Here is a 27,848-nt window from a genome sequence, read left to right as displayed (position 1 = left end):
ATTGTTGTGCGTATACTGTGTATATCTTCATTGTTGTGCGTATATATATTCTCCCTTGTTGTGCGTATACTGTGTATATCTTTATTGCTGTGCGTATACATATTCTCCATTGAACAACGTATCAGGGTATCACATGAACAGAACTGCGTTTCTATGCCTGCGGTTCTTTCTTGACTCACTACGTTACCACCGCGGTTATCATGTATGCCTGCGGCTCTATCTCATACTAGCTCTCTCTACAGCAGCTATCCTTTATGACTGCGGCCTGCGTAGATAGGCCCTGCGTATACGAGCTTATTTAGTCAACGTACAAGGCTCCAAGGACAGCAATATTAGGGCATTCCTTGACTGCGGCTTGATTCTATCTGAATTGCGGCTAGGGCATTATACACTTAGCCCACCGTATTCTAAAGTGTCCTCCTTCTCCAAAAACCCAGGACGTGGAGAGGAGATCACATGAGGAGTGAGTTTAAAAGACTTCACATCCTCTCTTATTTATACTAAAAGCGTAAGGTTGAATAGACACGTCGGCTGGGCTTCTAGAGCCTACATAAGAGCTGGTCGGCTTGATAATAATTACATAAACAAAATAAATTCATATCTCCATAAATACTTATCGGAATCGGATGATCTTTGGATCAATCCTACACCTCTCGACGAGAGGGATCCAATAAAAATAGCAGCTGCCAGAAATAAGCTAACCCACATGGAGTTTGGCCCTAGTTGCCAATTTAACAGAAGCCCGCACGTGTGGCCGCCAAAAAACTCGGTGAGAAGCTAGGTTAACTCTCAATCAAATTTGATAAAAACAATTCAGTCAACTCTTAGTCATACTCTATCAACTCGGTCACACATGCAGCCTCAAGAAGAACAGAAATGAAGATGAAGAAACATGACGATGATTCTCCAAAACAGATTTCTCCTTAGCTGAAAATTTCTCCTCCACTAGAAAAGATAAATGAGCTTGCTATGTTGATAATTTGCCTCTCACATGCTTGTTTATTTATATAGAGTTCTAATGTAAAGTGGAGACCCATCAAGGTGGCTCCTCATCACAAAAAACCCCTTCACTAATGCAGCCTGCATCACAACTCAATATTAGACTAGAACTGTTTCCCCCACTGTTGAGTGAAAAACCTCAATCGATAAGCAATTCAAACCCACTCTATAAAAAATAGATCACTCCCTCCTGGAGCACAATGTGAGCATCATGGGCAAATCTACCCTAACCAAATCAGCATGGCCCCATATGGGAGAAAAACTGCCCTTGGGCCATTCACCCCTAGGCAAATCAACATGGCCCCATGGGTGAATGTATCATTCTCCCTTAGTCAAATCAGCATGACCCCATGGGAGAATGTATGCCCGACGCTGCAAAAACATCAACACCAAGTTTATGCCTACTGCCTCTAGTTTGCTTCTATCTTGTACAATGTTTTAAAAATCGTTTTGAAAAACTGGTAACCGGTCAAACCAGCCGGTTAGCAAGCTGGCCGGTCCGAACCGGCCAAAAAACCCGGTTAGACCTTGCCTTTCGCCGTTTTTGGGGCCCTAACCGGTGAAAACCGGCCGGTTTAGGACAGAACCGGCCGGTTTGTATCAAACCGGCCGGTTTATGGCATGCCCACCGATTCATGCAAAAAGGCGTTGGTGGTTTGTGGTTTAGGGGGGGAGGTAAAGGTATTTTCCCTCCAAAAACACCCTCTCCAAGCTATAAGAGACCCTTCTCACTCTCATTTGTCTCACACAACTGATTTGGAGTGTTTGTGAGTGTTTGTGAGTTTGTTTGTGAGCTTGGAGAGTGTGGAGTTTTTGCTGAAGTAGTCATCTTGGAGTTGGAGTTGGAGTTATTTTAAAGATAGTGTGTAGTTGTTAGTGGAGTTGCCATCTTCAAGAGGAGGCTAAGGGAGCTAGTTTGCATTTCCAGGTAAAGATTTGCGCTTGATAATTCCTCATTTGAGTCTGTTGTCCATGAATTTTTTTTTATGTGTTATAAACTTCTCACTTCTATGATCTATCATGTATGCTATAAACTCTCTAGCTCTATGCTATCAAATTTTGTAGCTTGACCCTTGCATGTGCATTTGTTTTCCTACATTTATCTTTGGTTTTCCATTTTGCTTCGCTGCAAATTTTTTTTTAAATGGCAAATTTCTTTGCAAATTGTTATTATTTCAAGCAAACATGGCTCAAAAGGAAAGGACAGTGCATGGGCTCATTGTGATGTAATTGATGGAAAAATAATATGCAAATTATGCCATAAATCTATTGGAGGTGGTGGTATTCTTAGGTTGAAACAACACTTGGCTGGGATAAGAGGCCAAGTAAAGCCATGTGATGCACCAAATGCACTGTTAGGTCCTATTAGGGTAGAATACATTTCCAAGCTTGAAAAATTTTATGAGGATAAGGCTAGGGTGAAGGCCATCCAAGATGACATTGCAAGGAAGAGGGAATTAGTTGAAGCCATGAAAGAGAGTGGGTATGATGATTATGAGATTCAAGACTCCACTTCTATCCCTTCCACCAATGACCCCTTTCACTATGTTCATCCTTCTATTGGCCAACCATCAAAAGGAACAAAGAGAACAAACATCTAAAGTTATTTCTCATCTTCTGCCAACATTGCCTCTTCTAATCCCACTTCCTCCCAGCCAAGTTCTCAACCCACTTTGGATCAACATTGGAAAAGACAATGCAAAGAAACTTCTCACCAATACATTGCTAGATGGTGGTATGATTCAGATATCCCATTTAATGTTGCTCGCTCACCTTATTACCAAGCTATGTGGGACTCTGTTATAGCTGCAGGAAAGGGCTTCAAAGGCCCTAGTATGAATGACTTGAGGGGAGCTCTTTTGCAAAAAGAGATATCTTCCATTGATGAGTATTTGGTTGATTTTAAAGATTCATGGCTCAAAACAGGTTCCATTATGTCAGATGGATGGTCCGATGGAAAGAACCGCACTATCATTAATTTCCTTGTTTCTTGCCCTCAAAGAACCATGTTTTTGAAATCAGTTGATGCATCTGATAAGGTAAAGGATGCAATCCTCCTATTTGAGCTTTTGGATAACGTTATTCAGGAAGTTGGGGAGCAGCATGTTGTGCAGGTCATCACTGATAATGCCTCAAACTATGTTCTTGCTGGAAAGATGGTTGAGGCCAAATATAAGACCATATTTTGGACTCCATGCGCTGCACATTGCATAGACCTCATGCTTGAGGATATAGGCAAAGTGGAGTGGGTAAAAAACACTGTAGAGCATGCCAAGTGCATTACAAAATACATTTACAACCACTCATGGGTATTGAACCTAATGAGGAAACACACTGGAGGCAAAGAGCATGTTAGGCCTGCAATTACGAGATTTGCAACTCACTTCCTCACGTTGCAATGTCTCAATGGTCAACATAAAAACTTGCAGAAAATGTTTTCCTCTGATGAATGGTCTGAATCTCGGTGGGCTCGTAGACCAGATAGAAAAGACACCAAAAAGAAAGTGTTAGACACTTATTTTTGGAAAAGGTCTGTAGAGCTTGTGAAAATTACCGAGCCCCTTGTTAAGGTGCTAAGGTTGGTGGATGGGGAAAGATTGGCCATGGGCTACATTTATGAAGCTATGGATCAGGCAAAGGAGCAGATACAGGCAACTTACAAAGACAGGTTAGCTAAATATGGCCGTATATGGGAGATCATTGATAACAGATGGAAGAATCAACTCCATCGTCCTATACATGCAGCCGGGTATTTTTTGAACCCAAGGTATCACTATAAAAATCGGCTAGGAGATCAGCATGATGGGGAGGTCAGAGCTGGATTGATTGATTGCTTGGAGCGCATGGTCCCTAGCCATGTAGACCAGTTGGAAATACATAGACAGCTTACTATTTTCAATATGGCAAGTGGTACTTTTGGCAAAAACTTGGCAAAGATGGCAAGAGATGTGGACCAACCAGGTAAGCAATTCCAATTTCCATTTTGTTTTTCATTTCAAGTTAAAATTGTTTACGTTCTTGAATCTTTACAATTCAAATTATAAACTAAGTTACTAATTAATGTCTTTTTCTTTGCAGCACATTGGTGGGAGTCATTTGGTGGCCAGTGTCCTCAATTGCAAAGGTTTGCAATTAGAGTCCTAAGTCAAACTTGCAGTGCTTCAGGTTGTGAGCGCAATTGGTCTGTTTTTGAGCGCATACACACGAAGAAGAGAAACCGTTTGGAACAAAAACGGTTAAATGATCTTGTTTTTGTGCAATACAACCTTCGACTGAGGAGGAACCAAATGATGAGCAAATCACTTGATCTAGATCCCATTGTGTTGGACGATATTGATCCAACATCAGAATGGGTGGAGGAGACTGAAGATCCTGTGTTGAGGCTGATTTTGATATCGACATGGCTTTAGCGGGGGATGAGGCAGATGATGTGGCGGCATCAGAACCAGGATCAGTAGCAGCATCAAGGAAAGGCAAGGAACCAATGGAAGGCACTAGTCGTGCAGGTCAACAAACTCGTGCTTCCATTAGGTCCACTTCTATTGTCATTGGTGGCATTCATACTGAGGTTGCAGATCAGGCTGAGGCATCCTCAAACTCTGAACCAGATGATGTCTATGTAGCTCCTGATGATAATCCTGTGTCTAGTAGTGGTGATGGACTTGATGATTGATCATGTGTACATTGTAGACTTGTAGTAGGCCAATGGCCTCATAGCTTGCAGCATTGTTTTTGGACTTTATAGGCCATTTAGAGCCTCATTTCTTATGTATTTTGCTATTTTGTCGATGATATGTATTGTACTCGGTGCCATTTTGATATATTCACCTTTACATGGTATATAAATGAGCAAACTTTGCATATTTTGTCTCTATTGGCTTGGAATCATGGTTTTACATCTTAAAAATAGTTTTGTTTCATTTAAAATTAATTATTTAATGTATTTTTTTAAAACCGGTTCATTTAGACCAAACCAGTCCCGGTTAGACCGGTTCCGGTCGGTAAACCGGTTCATTAGGTGGACTGGTCCGGTCACTGGTTCCGGTTTTAAAAACATTGATCTTGTACTACATACATATAAAACTGATGCAGCCTAGAACAATGACGAAGAGTTGATTATTTATAAACATTATTGATCTTTCTAACAGTTGTGAAGATAGCAACCTGAGATTCATCTGCACTTATTTCTGGCTGTTTAAGAGCAACCTGCTACAAGCCATTAAAAATGGCACAACAGAAGTCTAATTCAAAAAATCCCGACAGCATCAACAAAACATGTGTCCACATATTGGATCTGTTTTTCCTTTCTTTGGCTTCTACTCATTTCTTAAATTCTCCATAAGAAACCCTTCTTATGCACAGTGATTCATCTGTTCAATTAGAGTGAACAAAGATACAAATTTCTCTCTCCTCCAGGCCAACTTACCAGAGTGTTCAGAAAGGGAAACTGCTATTCCCGAGCACTCATCTAAGATGCCAGATGCCTCTGAAAATTTTCAAATCCTCATTAGGCACAACAAGTTCTCTTAAACCACTCTTGATCAACCCAAAGCTCTTTAAAGACTAGCCTTGCCATTTACTATCATTTTGTTGCAATTGCTGCCATATCATGCATTATTTTTCTATCTGATTGCTCCAAGTTTCTTCCTTTCCAACAAGACAGTAAGTTATATGGTTTCAGTAACTTTGGAGAAGAAAAATAAAAGAAAAAAACTACATTTGACAATCCTCTAAAATGATTGCAGAATCACCTTACTGTTATATTTGTTTGTCAGTAGTGTGTCCCTCGTGACCATTCTCATATTCCTATGAAGTATCTAGATTTTTTGCACAATACTCCTGAAATACCTCCAAGTTTTGTGTTGTAATGTGTCCAAGGATGCCTTGTATACTTCGAACAGCCCCTTGGAATCTTGGCCCTACTAAACTCATTACATGTTCCTATCTGTCCATAATGGCATTTTGGCTTCAAGAGTTGCGGATATATTGATTATATAAGAAACAGAAATATGCATGTATGATTTGCACTGAAAACTCTAGACTCTTCAGAAATTTGAGTTTACCTGCTCAGTGAATGTATTTACAAACACTACACTTATTTTACTAGATTAAATTATTAAACACCAAATATTAATTCATAAAAAGTTAAAACCTGGGTTATGTCCTCTCTCTCTTTCCACAGCCACAGACATAGAGAGAGGGAGTGAGAAAACAAGAGAGAACCATGCACAAACCTTCATTATACTGCACAACTCAACAATAATTTAATATCACAGCCCTCCACAGACACACACATAGAGAGAGAGGGAGAGAGAAAACAAGAGATAACCATGCACAAACCTTCATTATACTGCACAACTCAACAATAATTTAATATCACAACCCATTTAAGTGCAGGAAATTCACATCCAGAATCACGCATATTAAAACAATAATTCTTAAAAATTCTAAATTTATCAGACAATCAAATATTCGTTTGTGTTGGACTGTTTTAATCCATGTAGTGAATAAAATTATATAACTAGAAACAATTGATAGCCTTCACTGTGAATTGGAACAACCTGAAATTGAACTCCTAACAAAGGAAAAGCATATTTTACAAATTCCAAAAGACCTCTATTAGGATCACAATTTTGCTAGAACGTGTAAAATGAACGCTATGATGAACCCCAAAGCAGCACCGGCAGCCACCTGCAAAGCAATAATCTACCAGGTCAAACTAGCAGACCAACAGAAGAGCATGCAAAATTCCAACACTACTGCACAATGTATAGATCTTAAATATAAACCAAATAGAAACATAGGAGTGTAAGCCATTGAAGCATTTTCTCAAATCAAGAAAAGTTCTGTTAAGGACTTCATTTGATAGCTTATATTTCTCCTCTTTTTTTACCTCGAACAAGTAACATGCGAAAATTTATATCACTGAAAACAATAGCTATCTACACTCTCGACTAAGTTTCCTCATCGGGTGTCTTCTTTCATCTACCAATAGTTTGCAGCATTTCTATATTCAAATTTCACTGAAAACAATAGCTACCTACACTCTCGACTAAGTTTCCTCATCGGGTGTCTTCTTTCATCTACCAATAGTTTGCAGCATTTCTATATTCAAATTTCACCATGGATTAGGGTAGGGTGATAGAGAGGTGCTCAATAAATCATTTCCATCATAATCAGGAGAAATCAATAATAGATTATTATATGTCCTCACTCAGCTCTATCAGCTTTAGGGTATTCTCCATAACATCTTATATGGTGATTATTTCCATGTCAACAATCAATACATTCATTCTTCTGGCTAAGAACGAAATGAGATGGACAACCAGTTTGAACTTTCATATAGAAGAGGATCTCATTGCAAATGGCAGGTCCTAAGCCCCATGATAAAAAATTGGTCAACTATTTGTATGATATGACACAAGAAGAAATTCAGGGCCTTCTCACTTTTTCTTATTAGCTTTCAGGTTACTCTGACAGTGTTTGCACCATGTTTGGGGGTGCTCCATGAGATTTGGCATACACATTGTACTAAATCCCCCTAATGATCCAAGATGTATGGTTGCATGGGAGATGCCCTATGATGGATTTGCAACATTGGAGATAGCTTACACAATGGTTGCTTGACCTCAACTGGGTGCTTGCTTGGCATTCTTCCCTAGGGAATTGGAGTTCTCTTCAAAGCTTGGTGGACATCCTTCACAAGGTTGCCAAAGCGTGGAGTGGAGCAAGATCGTTTTTGCAAGCGGAAGCATCGGGAGCACCATTTTCCAAAAATCCTCTGGAGCAAAGCCCCACACACATGCAATTTCGCGAGCAGGAGCATTGGGAACACTGTTTCCCAAAAAGTATCTAGAGAAAAGTCACACGCGCACACATATATTGCATTTATATTCAGAAAAAGCATGCAAAATGCCAAATTAGTTGCAGAATATATGAAAACATGCATATTTTTACATCAATGAAGATAGTAATGGCATCCATAGGACATTAACAATTAATCACTTGAGCATCAACCATCTAGAATCAAAAATATATCAATTACAAACAAACATACAAACTTTTAAGCCATATAATAGAGAGTAGACCATTAACTTATGCAATGAAATAGGTTATCTAGCAACTATCAACAATTACATGACCAAGAGTTATGTTTACAAAATAGGTCATCTACACACCGAAGGATGAAGACCGAAAGGTCCAAAACAATAAATTGAGCTAGTTGCTAAACACCTCTCTATAGAAGAAGTGTTCACCAATTGTAAAAGCACCCATGTTGCCAAACGTTGTACCTATGAGATAGCACCACCATGCATGTTCCACCAATCTTTGACAAGTAATGCTCCACCATCAGTTATATCAAGATCCACATCATTAGTATTATCCTTCACTCTTTGCCTCTTGTCCATCCTTTGCCTCTACCTTGATCCTCTAGGGACATCAATCCACACCACCCAATTTTGATGAAACTACATAAACCCAGCCTTAAAATATGGTAGAAAAAGCTTAACATGCCTAATCAATGATTTTAGTTCAGGTGAAGGGTACATTTTTTATAAAGTCGTGACAAAAGAGTTCAACAATCAACACCACCAACAGTGAGATACATATAGGACCTGGTGCTCTTGATTAAATGCCAACCACATACGCTCATACGTCATAGAGTCCAATGAAAATGTCATAATTCCATCAATCCTAAGATCTACTAAGTTTGTTGAATTTTGAATAGGATATAAATTCTACTTCCTCCACATAAAGTTTGATGAGGTTGGAACCACTCTTAAACAACCTAAAACAATTCATGGTAATAATAAAAATTTGAGTAAAAGGGTAGAAAAAAAAAAGGAAATGTCAACTACCTTAAGGATTTCGCATTACCATTAGGGAGCACCCACAGAGAACCTAGGGAGCGTCTAGAGAGCATCTACAGAGCATGGTCAAATCATGGAGGGAGCATGATTCCAAGCATTGGGAGCGCCAAGCTCCTAAATTGGCAAAGAGCGTGCCCAAAAGGTTCTGAGCGCACTCCCAAGGGAAATTTGAGTAAAAGGGTAGAAAAGAAACATAAAGGAAATGTTAACTACTTCAAGGACTTCGCATTACCATTAGGGAGCACCCACGAAGAACCTAGGGAGCGTCTAGAGAGCATCTAGGGAGCATGGTCAAATCATGGAGGGAGCATGATTCCAAGCATTGAGAGCACCAAGTTCCTGAATTGGCAAAGAGTGTGCCCAAAAGGTTTTGAGCGCACTGCCAATGGAACTCCATGAGCACACCCACTCAACGCAAGGATTTATAGTCCATCATGCCAAATTTCTTAAGGATCTCAATAACATACTTTCCTTAACTAATGAACACTTCATCAAGCTTCTGCCATAATTCTAGCCCCAAATAATTATGCATTAGGCCTTTCCATGCACCTCGAAACCTTGAGGTTGTTCTATGTACACCTCTTATTCAATTACACCATTAAGCAAAGCAGTCTTTACATCCATCTGATGTAAACTCCATCCCAATGAAGTAGCAAAAGAAATAATGGATCTAATGGAGGTGTACTTGGCAACTAGAGCAAAGATTTCATCATAGTCTTCTCCATCTTTCTGGGAGAACACTCTGGCCACAAATCGTGCCTTGTATTTGTCGATATTTCCATCTACAGCGTGCTTGATCTTGTATATCCACTTGGAAGTCAACATTGACTTCCTTTCTAGTCTCAACACAATCTCCCATACATCATTCTTCATGATGGATTGATGGATTGATATTCTTCATCCATGGCCTCCTTCCACACTTGTTGGCTAACTGCTTCTTCATAAGTGGAAGGTTTTGCATCAATAAGGTTAGTCATAAGAGTTGCATAACTAGAAAACCTTTTAGGTTTCTTACTTTCTCTGGATGTGCCATTTGGAGCTGCATGTCCTTCTGCTCTTCCAAGGTAGATCTAAGCCATGCTAGTCTCTTTCTGATTTCAGGAACAACAACTAGTTCTACCAGTTCACAAGGCCCTTCTGGCTCTTTAGGACATTCTATAGAACTTGAACATTCTTCCTTAGAAACCTCATGCTTTACTTCATCGTAGGAGTCCATGGAAACTTCCTTAGACTTCCAATATGCAATATTCTCATCAAAGGTGACATCTCGACTGACCTCAATCAGTCACTGCTTTAGAATTAGAATATGTAGGCTTTGAATAATTCGTTGTAACCAACAAATATGCCCTTCTTTCATGAAAGTTCAAGCTTATTCCTTTTATCCTTAGGAACATGGATGTAAACAGGGCAACCAAAAATTCTCACATGCCCAACTTTTGGCTTTCATCTAGTGAATACTTCTTCGAGAGTTGTAGCTTCTAGAATTTGATGAAGACTTCTATTATAAATGTATACAGTGGTCAATGATGCTTCTCCCCATAAGAGCATCGGCAAATCCTGATCATGCATCATAGCATTGACAGATTCTTCAATAGACTTGTTCTTTCTTTCTACCACACAATTATGTTGATGATTATAGGGAACAATCAACTTCCTCTTAATCCCAACTTTCTTACAGAAAGCCACAAGTTCTTTTGAGGTGCATTCTCCTCTATCGTCAGATCTCAAAATCTGGATCTTCTTACTTGTCAAGTTTTCCACTTTGAACTCTTGAAACATGGTGAAGACTTCAGCCTTGATCTTCATGTTATTGATCCACATCTTACAAGACAAGTCATCAATAAATGTTACATTAGTAGAGTGAACCACCAAGTGATCTTACAGGCATAGGACCACATACATCAGAGTGAATCAAATCCAAAACATCTTTAGCTCTATTGTCACTACTTGGAAATGGCTTCTTGATATTCTTTCCTAGTGCACAACCTTTACATAAGCCTTTCTTATCTATCTGTAATTCAAGAACACCTTCAACTATTTGACTTAACTCAAGCAATGCTCTATAATGAAGATGGGCACATCTCCTATGCCATAGTTCACATGGATTAATTTCACCATGTAATAGAGCTTGAGTTGTTAACCCACAAGTCTATATAATCTCCCTTCATGAATTCTAAAAACTCTAGCATCATCTATATTGGATGCCCTTGGACCATACAAGTACTACACCATCCACAAATGTTACTCTATCTCCTTTATCTTATAAATATGAAATAGAGACAAGATTTTTTTCAAACTTGGCACTTATTGTACATTGCTGAGATGAACGTTGTTACCAAATTCCAACTCAATGGACGCCTTCCCAACTCCTTTCACTGCATAGTTGTGGTTGTCTCCAAGCTCTACCATTTGAGATAGTCTTATTTCCATCATGCTAGTGACATTTTCATGATCTCTTGTCATGTCTTAAAGCGCCGCTATCTACTAGCCAAATATCATCATCATCTGCAAAGTAACATGTTAGAGCAAAAAAAGTAAAAGAAATATTTATCACCTCTAGACTTCTTTGGATGTTCATCATTAATGTCGGCTGCAAAATCATGTTGTTTTCCTTTTCTCTTTTTATCACTCTCTTTCAGGACATTAATTTACGTAGTGACCAAATCTATGACAACAAAAGCATTGAATCTTTGACATTTCTTTCTTTCCTTGTTGAGCGGGTCTTCCTTTTAGTTTTCAATTCTGGAAACCAAACTTTTTCTTTCCTCCATTCTTCTTCTTGAATCGAGCTGCAAAATCTTGAGAAGCTTCTTCCATTCTATGTCTTGATATAAGCCTTCATTCTTCTTAAGCACAATAGGTTCATAGTTGTCCAAATGAAGGAGCTTCCTTCCAACTAATTATAATTGTTGCAAATTCATCCCATGATCTAGGTAGACCACTGAGTGTTGTAGTCCCAAGTTCCTTCTCAGAGATGGCTTCATCAATTGTTTGTATTTGGTCCCTTAATTAAGAGATTCTTACAAAATATGAAGCTACAGTGTCATTTTTTGTCATCCTTACATCACAGAGCTCATTCTTCAAGCTCATGGCTTAACCAACGTTCTTGACCGTAAATAGATAAGTTAGTGCATCATACATCTTCTTGGAAGTATCAGAGTTCAGAATATACGGGATTGGATGATCTTTAATGGAATCCACAATGAAACCCATGGCAGTGATGTCATATTCCTTGAACTTTTCCTTACCTGCATTATCTATTGGTTCAACAACTTTGCCTGTCACAATATCCAAGACTTCGTTCTTTGCAAGAATAAGATCAATCCTAGTCTTCCAAGCTCTGAAGTTTTAGGCTCCTTCTAACTTGTTCTCAGATTTCATAGAAGAAGCCATGGATTTAAATCAACAAGGACTTCAACAATAGTGATCTCAATGTAGGGTTTCTTCAAGAGTGATCTCAGTGTTCCTTTCAATTGAAATATGTAACTAGGTTCTATCTTCATAATGACATGTGTAATCATGATTTTATGTATTTGATATAATAACAAAAATAAATTTATTATTATTGATCTTGAGGCATGGGTTTCATGCTCAAGGGAAATTTATTTTTAGGTCAAGCTCCCATTGTGAGCTTTTAGGGCTTGTCATTGAGTCTACAAGTCTAGGAAGTCTTTGTCATGTATGAATGACCCTTCTTGGGCATATAACAAGTGTCAAAATAACCCTCCAAGACCTTGCCAAGTGCTAATCATCAAGTTGGCCTACAAAAGAGATAGTCGGCCTACCTAAGAAGACATGTCGGCCTATTAAGGACCCCAGGAGGCCTATATAAAGGAGGACTCGGCCTCACCCAAGAGAGCATTCATTCAAGCTAAAGGAAGTTCGATCTAAACAAGAAAAGAAGCCTAATACCCAGCAAAGGAGGAAGGAAAAAGAGTGAAGTATTTTCTAGCTTGTGTTGGGCTAAAACTCCTCCAAACATGCGTAGGCTAGGGCATCATCATGCAGCAATAGAAGCCGAAAATTGCAGTCACTCGAAGGAGCCGAAGTTTGGGTCAAAGAAGGTCTATTTAGCAAGTTGAACTGTCAAGAGGAGTTAAGCTGAAGCGAAGTCAAAAGTAGGCAAATTTGTCCATATTCCAACCACACGTGTGACCTAGGGTTTGCTTGCTTTGAAAGCAAGGTGATTGGCTTTCTAAGAAGTGCTATGAGGATACTTAGCCCTCAGGTTAGAGAATATACCTTGACAAGGGGCTTCCTAGGTTTAAGGATCCTTGTGAAGAAATGGATTCTATGTAATCCTTGTGGAATTTGAGTTGTAGAGTTGTGAGACCACAAAGAACCCAAGTGGACCCAGACTAGGTCAAGGGTATGGAGTTGATCATCCAAGGAGGGGCTTGACCTAATTAGGGAAGAGAATAGGATCAAAGGACCAATTTTCTTTTGAGATTTGAGTGCAGTGATCCATGTGAGGAAACTAACCCAAATCAACCTATGGCAAGAACTGATCTTATGGCTAGGGCTTGCTATATCTCAATTTCCCCGTCGGATTTGCCTCAAACTTGGAGGACCCCTAGAGAAAACCCAATCCAAGTGATGACTAGAGAAATGAATCATCCTCTCATCTCTTTATACAATCCAATAGGGGATTTGAATGGCCTAATTTGCCTAATTTAACCCCAAATAATAAAACAATGTACAATAATGATATGCCTTGGTGACAAACCCACCAAGATAGCTCAAAAATAGAAAGATAAGCCTCTCAGAGGGAAAAATAGTAAACATGATGAGTCGTTGGGCCATTGAGAGGGCCTATTGGAGTCCAAAATGTGACAATGTGTGAGAATAAGCTCCAAACATAGTGAATAAGGGGTTGGCCCCTTGATATCCAAGCATGTCACATGTGGCATCCCCAAGTGGGTGTGGGGGCACAATGACAACCTCATGGGTCTCCAAGTGGATCAATAATGCCTATAAACTATCTGTAAAGGCTAGAATGATGACATAAGTCCTCCCTTTGTCTCCCGCAGTGAGACATATCTTCATTTGGACCCTGGAACCTCTGCCAAGTGTATGGTGCAATGTGAATCCGATTGGGCATGGTGATCCAAGTGCATCATCCTCATCCAAAAAGGTGGAACATGAGCAATCATTGAATGGTACTGGGGATCCATGAAGTGTTCTCTGCTATGGTGGAGGCCCATGGCTCTCTACGCTCACCCTTCAAGTGCCAATATGACTTGTTATTGCTCAAACTATCAGGGTACCTAAAGGGCAACAAATGGAGACATAGCCCACTGTCACCTTAGTTAAGGCTCCCTCCTATTTATGTACTTTCACAAATGGGGGGAGACCAAATATGTATTGGAGTCACTAATGAATGATAAGTCACTAGATATGAGTGATCTAAACTAACCCTTTCCCAGAAAGATTTGAAAGATGGAGCTTGCTTGCTCACTAAGCAAGGTAGTATAGATTATGGGGAGGGGAAGAGAGAGGATTTTGGGGGATAGACGTATGGGAATAGGCTTTGTAAAGGAATTCCCCAAACCCTAAAATCCTTTACAGAATTGGTATCCTGGATGGTTCTTGAAGAATGGTCCTTTGAAGGAGCGGGACCATACAAGGCCAAATGAACCCGGTCTAGGGGATGAGGAAGGTATGAAACAAATAATGATATTCTTACCCTAGACAAGGTGGGAAGGATCAAAGAAAGTATTTTCACTCAATGATGTTTTTCTGACCCTATGAGGCACTAGCCTTAGGGATAGAAGGGCAAGTTTTGATCCCGACGCTAAGGCTTGACTTATATTACCCTAGAAGATCGAATTTTTTTTATGGCTAACTTGTCGGGAAAATGATGCCCTAGTCACCCCAATGTGACCAATCCCAGAAGGATGTGAGAAAATATCGATTTTAGTGACCACCCATGGTAGATCAGTGCCTTAATCTTTGGAAGCATGGAGTCTATGTTGAGTAAGAGTATGTTTTCTTGCTTTCTAGTCAAGAAGGCCATGAGATTACTTCGATTTGCCTTCTAGATCAAGAGGAAGCAACCTTGCAGCTTTTATACTTCAATGCATAAGAGGAATGGCTTGTCAAGGTCAAATTTTATCCCTAGGAGATTTCGCTCACATTACATGGCCCATACGTTGAAGAAATGCTATAACAAAAACAAATTCTAAAATATTAAGCAGTAAATGCATGTAGAAATTAGCCCTATAGCGAAAATCCAAATCCAGCATACATGACAAAAGTAAACAAGAATAACATCAAAAGTGCATACTTACATGTAATAGAGTATATCCAACCATTCACAATTGACAATAAAGAAGCTCCAAGAGAACATAGACCAATATCCACACATCAAAACTCATTCATAAAGCTCCAATTCATCCTTAGAAAAAGTGTGAAAATCTCAAGAGAGAGATAAGAGATCCAAAACCAAAGTGATGATGAGAAATGATCTCACCTCACTTGTATTTATACACAACTTAGGAGTTCGAATTAGCCTCCTTGGCCTACATAAGCCCCAAAAATAAAATAATGTTTTAATAATACAACTTTTGGTGACAAGCCCACCAAACTAGCTCATAAATGAAAAGATAAGCCTCTCAAGAGGTCAAATAATAATCTATGCATGTCGTAGGGCCCTCTAAGAGGCCTAATGAGGTCCATGGGTGCCATAATGAAGAGAAGGACCCTCAAAAACAGTGGACAAGGGGGTGGCCCATGGTAATAACCTGTGGTGCTCTAAATGGCATCTGGGGGCACACAAGTGTCCTCATGGGTCTCCAAACAAATCGAAGATGCTTGTAGGTCGCCCTCAAGGGCTAGGATGATGGTGTAGGTGATGCCACATCATCGTGGAAGTCCTAGATCCTCTGCCAAGTGTATGGTGTAGATTTGGGGCTGGCTGGGCATGATGGATCAGATGGATCCTCCTCGTCCAATAAGTGAACCACAAGCAATCTTTGAATGGATGTGGGGATCCATGGAGTGCAATATGCTGCTATGGAGGCCCATGGCTCTCACGGCTCACCCTACGTGCCAATGCAACCCTCTCGAGGGTTAGGACCCCGTATAGAGAGACCAAACCCCAAATGGAAACCATCTGCAACCCTGCATAAGATCCAATGTGTCCCCTCGCCTTCCAGTATAACAAGTCATTAGAGAAATCAAGTAAATGAGCTTACCTAATCATGGACCACAGGTAGGACTTCTTAATAGCCTACCCTTCCATAATGGGCTTCAAGATGTGCCAATGTGTCTTAAACTCCAAATTGGGTTAACCAATAATCCTATTAGTTGGTTTCTACTTCTAAAGGGGATAGTATACTCAAGGTACATCCTTCAAGAGGTGGTGGCATGTGACAGATAGGTGAATGGAGTAGGGAATGAAAAGGGGCAGCCCTGGGTCACATGTTGAGGCACAAGGGTAGCTAATAAAAGAGAAGCCCACACTTGGGTTTATAATGTGTAGGAGGGAGCACTCGTGAGGTGCCTTGACATTGATTTTTCCACCCTTCTTTAATTCCTTTTGCCTTTCTATCATTTTCTTTGATTGACTGCTTGGGGCTCAAGGGGTTAGAGCATGATGTATAAAATATAGCAGTGAATTCCCCCTTTAAGGTGGGGCAATTCATTGCCCACAAGGGGTTGGGACAATCATGGGTTCCTATATGATGAAGAAGGCTCATAGAACTTGTAGGAACCAAGGTGATGGCCATGATGATGGGGTAGAGCTCATGTATTGGTTTTTTCCCACGTGCTAAATGTTTTTGTCCTAGCCATCTTTTGCATTTTGTGGTACTTTTCCTGTTGAATGTGGCCATATATGCTTTTAAATTTCTTTTCAGCTGCATCAACCTTTGGGCTTCATTCCAGGCCATGACCCAAGGTGTGGGCAAGGGGAAGGGGCAAGCTAACCCTATGTGGACCCAATGGAGGAATGAGGACCTAGGCAAGAGAAATTATGGATGGGGTAGTAATGAATGGAAAGAGGGCAATATAAACAGACAAGGGAGCAGGACCACGCAACCAAAATCAAGGTTTCCCGTGAAATACCATCCCTAGAACCAAATGGTCAGTAAAAGAGATCCCACAGGACTACAATCAAAGTTAATTCCCAAGAGGGGTCTAGGGGACAGAAGCACAAACCTAACCCATTCTTTCTGCCGACTCCCCCCATTAATCCATGCCCAAAAGTGTCCATGATAAGCAAACTACAATACTCAATTTCCAAATGACAAGGCATACCTTTAGATTCGAGAGGCCCACCTTCAAACATATGATCATGGCAGAGGGGCAAGGGACCACATGGTTGGCTCAGGTGGTGGAGAAAATGGCACAATAAGCTAACTAGTGGTTGCAAAGGGTTGTTGGCTACCGGCTGAGGACCATCTTGCAGAAAAAAATTTCTCCAAGGGATATTACTCACAAAATGGTGGGTAACATCTAACTCTAACTCGGACATGATCTCTCAAAGAAATGGGTGAAGCTACTTGAACGGGAGGTCATGAGAACTCCAGCAATCTCTTGGTTACTGTAGACCTGTCACCTACACATATACTAGATGGAAAAACATGGGGAAGCATGCTTTCGCGGCATCTCATGATCGCACATGCTAATATGTTAGGCCATAAAATTAACAAAAAACAAAATATGTAAACATGCATCTATCTACCATGAGAAAAATCATATGATGTTATTTCTAATGCAAAAATCAGCTTGCAATGCATCCTACTCTACCATGCATATGATATAATTCAAGTCTCAGGAAGGAGGTGATACGACTTAATTTGTCTGGTTGAGGCCAAAGTTCATCGTTAAGTTTAGCAATGTAGTAATAGTCATCCACAACCCTTCCATGAACCCTGACAGGTATGGGAACCTTATCTACCAAGACTAAATCCCCAACCCTATATTCTTTCTTAGGCTTCCACTTCTTGCTTGTTGAGAGATTGGTCGCTTGAGGATTCAAATCTCCTGGGTAGGAAGGATATGGGAAGGTTCCTCCGCCTTGCATGTCTCATAGTATGGTCCAGGCTTGATGACATGCGGCAAATAAGCAGGTTCCCTATAAAGGATAAACGGAGTGCCATAGGATTGCGGGATGGTTGCATATGATAGGTCCATTTGAACATGCCCCCCAACGGTAGCTCCCCATTTTCGGGATAACATCCCCCACATATCAGGAATATCAATAATAATAACATCCATGAGGACGGATCTATCGAGATTCCTAGCTAAAGAGGCCTTAAGGTCTTTGATGATGCCTTCCACTTCCACAGGTTTCGAATTAAAACCACACACCCTTTTATATGGCCGAGTAATAGTAAGACCCAATTGCTTCATAACAGTCAAAGGCATGATATTAGTGGAAGCCCCTGAGTCTAACATACAATTCTATAAGTATTAAGAAGAGGTCATTGATAGCCAAAATAAGCAAGAAAGGATCGTGCCTGGAGTTTCGATCAAGAACATGAATGTTTTGCAAATCTTCAAGCAATTCTTCATCTTGAATTCCCAGGGACTTCTTAAGTTGTTGTTGTTGCTCGAGAAGCTTAGCAATCTCCTTTAGGGGAATAGGTATAGTCAGCTTTCCTACGACAAGCCCTATATCAATGTCAAGTTTAATTTCCTTCTCCTTTTCCCTCTTCTTGTATTCTTTCCTAGGAGGATCCTTTTTTTATTTGACTTTTGTTGGGAGATCCTTCTTGGGAGGAACTTTGGGGATGGATTCTTTAGGAGGGGCTTGCTTAGGTGACGGATCTTCCTTAGGTGATTCCTTAGTGGTGAGGGTTTTTTTCCCTTTTCCTTTCTGGAATATTAGACCCCTTTGAATCTTCCTTGGCTATCGGAATTAAGAATGGGTTCTTCCATTTCTTCCTAAAGGGTGACCTCACTAATGGAAGGATGCGTGTATGATCCTCCTAGCAAAATGTTGAAGACATCGAATTCCACAAGATTGGCTTGCTCATCAGTTTGTTCTTCCTCACTTTCATCCCCTTCACTTTCCTCGTCCTTAGATGAAGAATCCGACTCAACAGCATTAGTTAGAGCCAATGTGTTTGGGATTTCTGAAAAACTCAACCTATCTTCTTCACTTTTCTTTTTGGGAAAAAGTTTTCCTTTAGGGATGTAACTCGACCTTTGGGTCCTTTCTAAGGCGGTGATTTTGTTCATGATAACCCTATCACGTGCATCGGCTTCTTCAGTGAACCTTTCCATCTTTTTGAGAATAGCAAGGAGGTTTCTTTGTGTTGATCTTTGGACTTCACCTTCTTGGTTTCATATCTGGCTCTAGGGTGATCATTGATGTCAACCTTTGAAATTCGTAGGTTCTCTTCAACTTACATTTCCATTTCTTTGGCCCTAGCCAAAGTGGATGGTTTCTTATCCCTCAATACATAGGTGAGGGACCCCCCACGCCTTTTATGAATTTGTCAAGGATATTGGCTTTAGATGGTTTCAAATGATAAGATATATCTTTGACTACCATATCAAAATTTTGAATGAACTCTCGCACATCTTCCCTTCCCTTAGTTATTTGGTAGAACTTTTCAATGTTGAAGGTTCCTTGGGCATTGCATTACCACCTTTTCATGAATAGCTCCTCAAATTCATCGGAGTCCTTTATGCATCCAGGGGGAAGGCTAAAATACTAATCTCTTGCTTGTCCCTCAAGTGACAAGGCAAAAAGAATCATGATCCTGTCTTCATCAAATATCATTCTAGGGGACATTTGTCAGTAGAATTCTTCGATAAAACCATGGGCAATCCAAGTAGCATCCCCTTTGAATTTGGGCAACCATCGGTTAAATTTCTCAGGTAATGGTTTTGGATTGTTACTCAATTTCGAAGGAGCAAAGACACTAACTGTCTTTCACTCTCGGTCATCTTGGGTTGATCCCTTTCAGAGTCAATGCTTGAAGTAGATGCCATCTTTGGAGATGTATCACTGACTTCCTCGAATTTGTGGAAAAGGGAGGTTCCAATGGGTGATGGAGTTCGCTTTCCCCTTTTTACAGCAACCCTAGTTAGAGGAGGAATGTTATCACTTTCAAGCAAACTAGGGGTTTCGACAATGAGTGGAGTCACCAGAGGAATCTTTTATAAATGTCATCAATGAATCAATTCCTCAATGATTCACTAGGGAGGTAGACCTACTCCTTCCCTGACAATGGCGCCAAAATGTTACAGCTCAAACTAGCTGGGGACCTAAGGGGAATCCCTCAAAGGGAAAATGCTAGGCCAAGGGAAACAAATGGAGACTTAGCCTACTATCACCTCAGCTAAGGCTTCCTTCTATTTACGGACTTTCACCAATGGGAGGAGACCCAATATGTATTGGAGTCACTAATGAATGATAAGTCAATGGATATGAGTGATCCAAACTAACCCTTTCCCAAAAAAGTTTGAAAGATGGAGCTTGCTTGCTCACTAAGGAAGGTAGTATAGATTCTAGGGAAGGGAAGAGAGAGGATTTTGGGGGTTAGGTGTATGGGAATATGCTTTGTAAAGGAGTTCCCCAAACCCTAAAATCCTTTTTAGAATTGGTATCCTGGATGGTTCTTGAAGAATGGTCCTTTGAAGGAGCAGGACCATATAGGGCCAAGTGAACCCAGTCTAGGGTATGAGGAAGATATGAAACAACCAATGATATTCTTACCCTAGACAAGGTGGGAAGGATCAAAGAAAGTATTTTCACTCAATGATGTTGTTTGACCCTATGAGGCACTAGCCTTGGGGATAGCAAGGCAGGTTTTGAACCCGAAGCTAGGGCTTGACTTTTCTTCCAACTCCACCGTCAAAATTGCTTCAAATTTGGAGGGCTAGAGGAAAGGCCAGCGCAAGAGACCCTAGGAGATCGAATTTTTTTTATGGCTAACTTGTCGGAAAAAGGATGCCCTAGTCATCCCAATGTGGCCAATCCCAAAAGGATGTGAGAAAATATGGATTTGAGTGACCACCCTTGGGGGATCATTACCTTAATCTTTGGGAAAATGGAGTCTATGTTGAGTAAGAGTATGTTTTCTTGGTTTCCAGTCAAGGAGGCCTCAAGATTACTTCGATTTGCCTTCTACGTCAAGAGGAAGCAACCTCGCAGCTTTTATACTTCGATGCACAAGAGGAATGGCTTGTCAAGGTCAAATTTTACCCCTGGGATATTTCGCTCACATTACATGGTCCATATGTTGGATGAATGCTATAATAGAAACAAATTCTACAATATTAAGCAGTAAATGCATGCAGCAATTAGCCCTAGAATAGCAAAAATCCCAATCTTGCATATATGACAAAAGTAAACAAGAATATCATCAAAAGTGTGTACTTACATGTAATAGAGTATATCCAACCATTCACAATTGACAATTAAGAAGCTCCAAGATAGACCAATATTCACACATCAAAACTCATTCATAAAGCTCCAATTCACCCTTATAAAAAGTGCGAAAATATCAAGAGAGAGATAAGAGATCCAAAACCCAAGTGATGACGAGAAATGACCTCACCTCACTTGTATTTAATATTTATAAACAACTTAGGAGCTCGAATTAGCCTCCTTGGCCTACATAAGCCCAAAAATAAAATAATGTTCTAATAATAAAATAATGGGCTTGCTGGGATTATCACCCATCTGGGCAATGGGTGTAGCTTGGTTGTGCGTGATCCTTGTCATGTGTTGACAAGTAGTAATCCCCCCCATGCAAAGATGAGACTTGGTTGTGCAAGATCCTTGTCATGTGTTGACAAGTGGTAATCCCCCCAAAGTCTATGGATACAGGTGTTCTACCACTTGACTCTTATTGATAAGCTTGATTGAGCATGATCCTCGTCATGTTTTGACAAGTGGTAATCCCCCCAAGCATAGGTGAAACTTGGTTGTGCACAATCCTTGTCATATATGGTAATCCCCCCAAGCTTGTGTCAAGATGGGAAGATCAATGGATATAGGATGATAGATGAATCTCCCCTATGATGATTCTTCTTCATTAGATTAAAACATCATTGTTTCAGAGCAGAGATGAACAAAGATGAGCAGAGAAAGCAAAGATCTTTGTTGCAAAAAGAAATTCCTCCCTAGCTGAGAGGGAGTGTTGAAAATTGGCAGCTCAGGGATGAATTTCCTTAAATAAAATTTCATTTCTGACAATTTTGGAGTGACTTTCTAAAAATAGAAAGTCATGTCTAGCATCTCAAGTATGACTTTCCAAAAATAGTAAAACAATTTGTATCAATTGGTAATCAAGTATAGTTGATGGAAAATCACACAACTTATCATTAATCAATCCTAAGAGTTCAATTTTTACTTAATCATCAATATTATCATTACTATTATCATTATTCTTATGATATTATTATCAAAAAGAAATTCAAGTCTCCTTACCTTCATACTTCGCTCCCCTCTCTCCTTGATGTCTCACATGACTCTACGTTTCTCTCTCTTACACTCTCATGAAAGACTTGGCATATTCCTCTTACACGCTCATTGAAGGCATGTCCTAAAAGATTCCTCTTATGCAAACTTTAAAGTATCTGTTACACTCTCTCTTAAATGCATAATTTACAAAGGCATGTGTACCTCTCCTTAAATGCCATTCATTACCCTCTATCTTTAATGGCATGAGTTACACTTTCTAAAAGGCCATGAGTTACACTCCTCCAGGGTTGTGAAATTCCTCTATTGAAAGCATGTGTTGCCTCTCTCCATAATGCCTAAGTTACTCTTCCCTATTTGGCATACGAGCTCCTCTTTTATGGCATGAATTTGTCGCTCTCCCTATATATATATGTGCCTCATATCTTCTCCACTCACTACTTGTTGTGAAAGAAAGATTTGAAATTGAGAGAGAGAGTTGGAGAGACTTGAAGAAGATTGTGAAGAAGAGAGACTTGGAGAGTAAGAGTAGAACTTGAAAGTTGATTCAGTGCTTGCATCAGTTGTTACTACCAGTGATCTTCACGCTATAGCTTATTTAGATTTGGGTGAACTTACTCATTCTCTTGATCTCTCATTGTACTTTGTATCACTGCTGAACAACTGATATCTAATAGAATAAGAATTTGGTTGGGTTTTCCCCTTGTAGGTTTTGCCCTAATCATTGGACCTAAATTCTATGTGTCCCTTTATGTTCTTGGATGTCTTCTACTGTGCATTTGGTTTATATTCTATCTACAATTGCTTAACTAATATTGCAGCATAAATAAGTTCTGTAATAAGTGATTGTTACAGCATAGAACATCAGAATTTTAACAACAAGACTCCATTAAACCCTTGTTGGATAAAGCAATAATCTCTGTTATGTGGATCATCCATAAATTTTATTGAATTTCTTCCTCTTTCCCTTGTTCCTAGACGTCTAAGGTTAGCCACTAGGGTATTTAGGGCAATTTTTTGCATAAAAGTGAATTTGTGTTGGTTGTTTGTGGCTCATGATTTAGGAATTGCATTTATAAAGGATATAAAATCAAAATCTAGGCATGCAGAAGTCGCCTAAGATCTCCTTGGACACTTGTTCAAGTGTGAGCAAGTTGCATTGTAACTTAGCCAAGGTTCAACTTAGAAAAAGCACATCATTATTATGTTGACTTATTGAGCTAAACTAAACTTGGGAAAGGTAAAATATTTACTTTAGTGATTCTATTTTAATCTCAACTCTTGATCTCAAGTGAGGCAAGATCCAATCTTTGATGTCAATCACTTTCAAGATTAGGGTTAAGGATTTAGCTCTACGAAAAGTTATAAAAGGAAGGCTAAGGAGAGGTAAAAGACAAAATATAGCAGCCCAACATTGATAGAAGCATCTCGGTGAATGTGTTGGGTCCGAAGAAGGGAGAAGCAAGGAGAATTGGACCAGCCAAGGAGGGCTTGATCAGTGCGATCAAATCTAGTTGTTGTATGCATTTCCCCAATTGGGCCATTTTCCTAGGACGAGAGCCCAAGTAAGTTTTAAATGTTAATGAAGAACTATGATTAGGTAGAATCTGTTGAGTCATCGTGATTGATATTGGTATATTTTGCTTCCACGGAATTTTTTGTGTTAATGAACCTAACTATGCAATTAATTAGTAGATTTGTAATCTACTAGGATTTAAGTGCAAGGTGTCAGGTTTGCAGGAATACTAACATGGTATCAGAACTTAAGCTCTGAGAAAACCAATCTAGAAATTACAAATGCTTGGTTCGTATAGGATCATCGAGGCCATGCTCAACTGCAATCATACAAGGCTGATATTTTTTTTAAAGAAGCCGAAGGAAATCCACCATTAAACTACATTGTTGAAGGAATTTTCTTATAGGGGTCGACACTGTGGAAAGATAGGTTGACTCGAAAGTAAAAAACAAAAATACAAAAATACAAAATGAAACACAGTCAACCATCATCCAAGCAAATCAGGCAAGGGTACAAACACCTGAGGCAAGAAGAGCTACTTTTTGAACTGTCACAAAAAGTTCAAGAAAACAATGCCAAGTCTCAGTCGAAAGGAAGTTGAAGCCAGTAGAGTCGCAAGTTGACACAAGAAGAGGTGAAGTCGTTGTGAGTTGGGTGTAGCCATGATAGTCAAAAGTTTACTGTTGATTTTTCGATTTCGCGATGGCAACAATTGATCTGAGGTTTGAGGATAGGTTAGATGGTGCTTACAACTTCAGTCCATGGAAGGAGAGGATAGTGGTGCAGTTTGCAAACACCCAGGTTACAACTCCTTCAAACGTTAAAGCTCTAGCAACCCACAAATTGAAAGATGTGAAGGTTAGACGTATCATCATGGGTGGGGTGAGGGATCACATGATCCATAACATATCAAGGAAGAATAGTGCCCATGAGATGTGGGCCACTCTAATTAGTCTATATCAGAGTGACAATCAGAATCGAAAAATGGTGTTAAGGGAGAAGCTCATGAACACTAAGATGACTGAATCAAAAGCAGTGGCATCATAACTCACAAGAATTTAGCAAGTTTGAGATGAGCTTAGAGTTGTTGGGCTAGCCTTGCCAAATGATGAGCTTGAAAGGACAATCCTAAGCGAGTTTTCAAAACCTTGGGCTACCTTTGTGATAAGTGTTCTAGCAAGAGAAAAGCTACCAAATTCGAACAGAATGTGGATGAATTTACCTAAAAGGATATCTGGGAGAAATCATCGTTAGGAAGACAACAAAATAGTGGGGATGATGAGTCTTGCTCTTTCCAATTAAGCAACGAGGAGCCAAGGTTTGAGTAGTAAGGGTGACGAGTCAGCCTCACATTCCAAGAAGAAGAAGGACTTGACTAAGGTCAAGATTTTTTCCTATTGTGAGACGAGACATTATGCTTCATAGTGTCTGAAGAGGAAGAAAGGGGGAAATGGCACGTAGTCAATTGTAGTTGCATCAGCAAAAGCTTGAGAGGAATTTTCCAAGAAGTTTGGAACTAAATTCATATTTGTTTCCTACCTTACCTTAGGCACATTACCAGTGGGTGTGTGGTTGCTAGATAGTGGAGCCACGAGGCATATGATAGGAGAACAGGAACAGTTTGATAACCGGGTTGAGTGGGACTCAAAATTACATGTATAGTTTGGTTTTGATACTGAACATGTAGTAAAGGGGGTTGGAACGGTGATATTCCAACTTGAGTCAGGAGGCAGGATGTTAGTCAAAGGCATGCTATGGGTGTCAGAACTCAGATGGAGTCTACTCTCAGTGTCTATGATGGACAAGGAAGGGTTTTATGTAGCATTCCAGGATGGGAAGGTACTAATCAGACCCAAGGGATCTAGCTCTAATGAGGGGCATGTTGTTGGAGTTAGAGAGAGCAACCTGTATAGAATCTAGACTTAAGGGCTGGCCTATTTGAGCGATGGCACAAAGCAGAGCAGTGATAGAGAACATGGAGCAGGCAGCTCTGAAGGTTGAGCAGCTCCGAGGGAATTAGCCTTAAGGTTCAAGAGGGGAGGAGCAGTCGACAGATTCCTCCAAATATGTCAAGATGGTCTCTTGGTATGAGAACGCTAGATTTTCCTACCTTAGAAAACTAGCAATTAGTTTTGAGCAAATTTACATTTACTGAATAAAAGCATTAGCTAGGGTATTGACCAAAATAAATTCAAATGAAAGCAAACAATACCAGTCTCAATTACATAGATGACATAGATTCTACCCAATTAAAGTTCTTCATTAGGTTCTGAACTTACTTGGGCTCCCTTATTGGGAAAATGGCCCAACTGAGGAATTACATACACATTAGATCTGAACCAACTGATCAAACCCTCCTTGGCTGATATGGATCTCCTCGCTACCTCTTCCTCAAACCCCACACTCACTGGGAAGCCTCTCTCAATCTTCTGTTGTTGTATGATATCTTCTCCTACTCCCTAGCCTTGCTTTTTTAACTTTATATCAATGTTTTTAAAACCGGAACCAGTGACCGGACTGGTCCACCTAATGAACCGGTTTACCAATCAAACTGGGACTGGTTAGGTCTAAACAAACCAGTTTTAGAAAAATACATTAAATAATTAATTTTTAATGAAACAAAACTATTTTTAAGATTTAAAACCATAATTCCAAGCCAATACAGACAAAATATGCAAAGTTTGTTCATTTATATACCATGTAAAGGTGAATATATCAAAATGGCACCAAGTGCAATACATATCATCGACAAAATAGTAAAATACATAAGCAATGAGGCTCTAAATGGCCTATAAAGTCCAAAAACAATGTTGCAAGCTATGAGGCCATTGGCCTACTACAAGTCTACAGTGTACACGTGATCAATCATCAAGTTCATCACCACTACTAGACACAGGATCATCATCAGAAGCTACATAGACATCATCTAGTTCAGAGTCTGAGGATGCCTCAGCCTAATCTGCAACTTGTGATGTGGCGCATCGCTATTGATCCGTCTTATGTGTGTTGTTGTGTGAGTTGAATCTTTCAGTCGTTCTTATGTGTCTTGTTGCGTGAGTTGAATCTTTCAATCGTTATGATGTTTGCGACAAGTCGCTTTCATTTACAACTTATCACGATAAGCCCTTTTTCCTTGTTGCAATTTACTTGATATTGAAGTTTTACTTTCTTGTGAGGTTGAGATCTTTTGAAAGTTTAAGTAGCTTGCAAAATGAAACATTTGCAAATTCTTTTCCTTTTGCTCCCTATCATAAGGATTGGAGTTTTCAATCTTTCATTTACATGTGATCTGATGCACATTATTGAAAGTTCCAAACTTATTTCTTTTGCTTTGTGGCTCTTATGGTCTTATTGCACCTTTATTGATACCCAAAGGTACATCATTATGCAACATGTTGTGGTAAACTTTGAACTTCAAAACTTGCAAACTTTGTGCCATAGGTTGATACAAAAAATCAAAAGATAGAGGCAGTTGATCAAATGACACAAGCGTAAAAGGTTCAAAGTCTAGGAAATTTTCACCTTGTCATAAGTATTAAAAAGTTAAAAGCTTCGATGATGCATGCCATATTACAAAGATGGAATGTTGCCAAAAATTAGTGAATGTCGCTGGGATTAACGAGTTCTAAGCTTAAATGACATGAAAAGTGTCACAATGAGAGTAACTTTCGAGGAGGTGTGTCAAAGCTTGAAAACTTCAAAAAAATACTTGAGGTGAAGATAAAAGAGGGACTAGTAGATGGAAAATTAAGGCTTAGCAACACTCCACAAATTTCACTAGTCATAAGCTGAATGCCAAAAAGGCTTTAAACAACACAAGCTAAAAGATCTAATGTGAAACAAGGAGCTTGTAGGTAAAATGTAGTTGCTTCAAGATGTAGGTGGACTTTAAGTGGCAATGGACGTTGATTCCAACTCAAGCTTGTTTCATTTGAGTCACAACCTCTACTAGTTGCACACCTTGAAAGTTTGATGTTAGTTGAACCAACCTAGCTCATTCACATAAACATTATATAGTAACCGACCGGTTTAGGATGGAACCGGCCGGTTTGACTACAAATCAGCCGATTCCGTCCTA

The 27,848-nt window shown here is 39.7% G+C and overlaps 1 protein-coding gene across 2 annotated transcripts in view; it reads right to left on the bottom strand.

Moving 5' to 3' along the window:
- Positions 1-6,420: 6,420 nt before the first annotated feature.
- LOC149262130 (uncharacterized) overlaps positions 6,421-27,848 on the bottom strand; it is a 145,622-nt gene continuing 124,194 nt past the window's right edge. For both annotated transcript variants that reach the window (XM_089423449.1, XM_089423453.1), the window contains exon 5: positions 6,421-6,690. In XM_089423449.1, coding sequence (XP_089279575.1) covers positions 6,625-6,690 — 66 coding nt within the window. In that variant the 3' untranslated portion in view covers positions 6,421-6,624. The remainder of the gene's footprint in view (positions 6,691-27,848) is intronic.

Source organism: Pinus tabuliformis, chromosome 6, assembly GCF_031772625.1.
Source record: "Pinus tabuliformis cultivar Carrire ecotype Pingquan chromosome 6, CPIR1, whole genome shotgun sequence".
Taxonomy (NCBI): Eukaryota; Viridiplantae; Streptophyta; class Pinopsida; order Pinales; family Pinaceae; genus Pinus; species Pinus tabuliformis.
The sequence above is the reverse complement of the archived record's forward strand: the minus strand, read 5'-3'. Positions and strand labels throughout refer to the sequence as shown.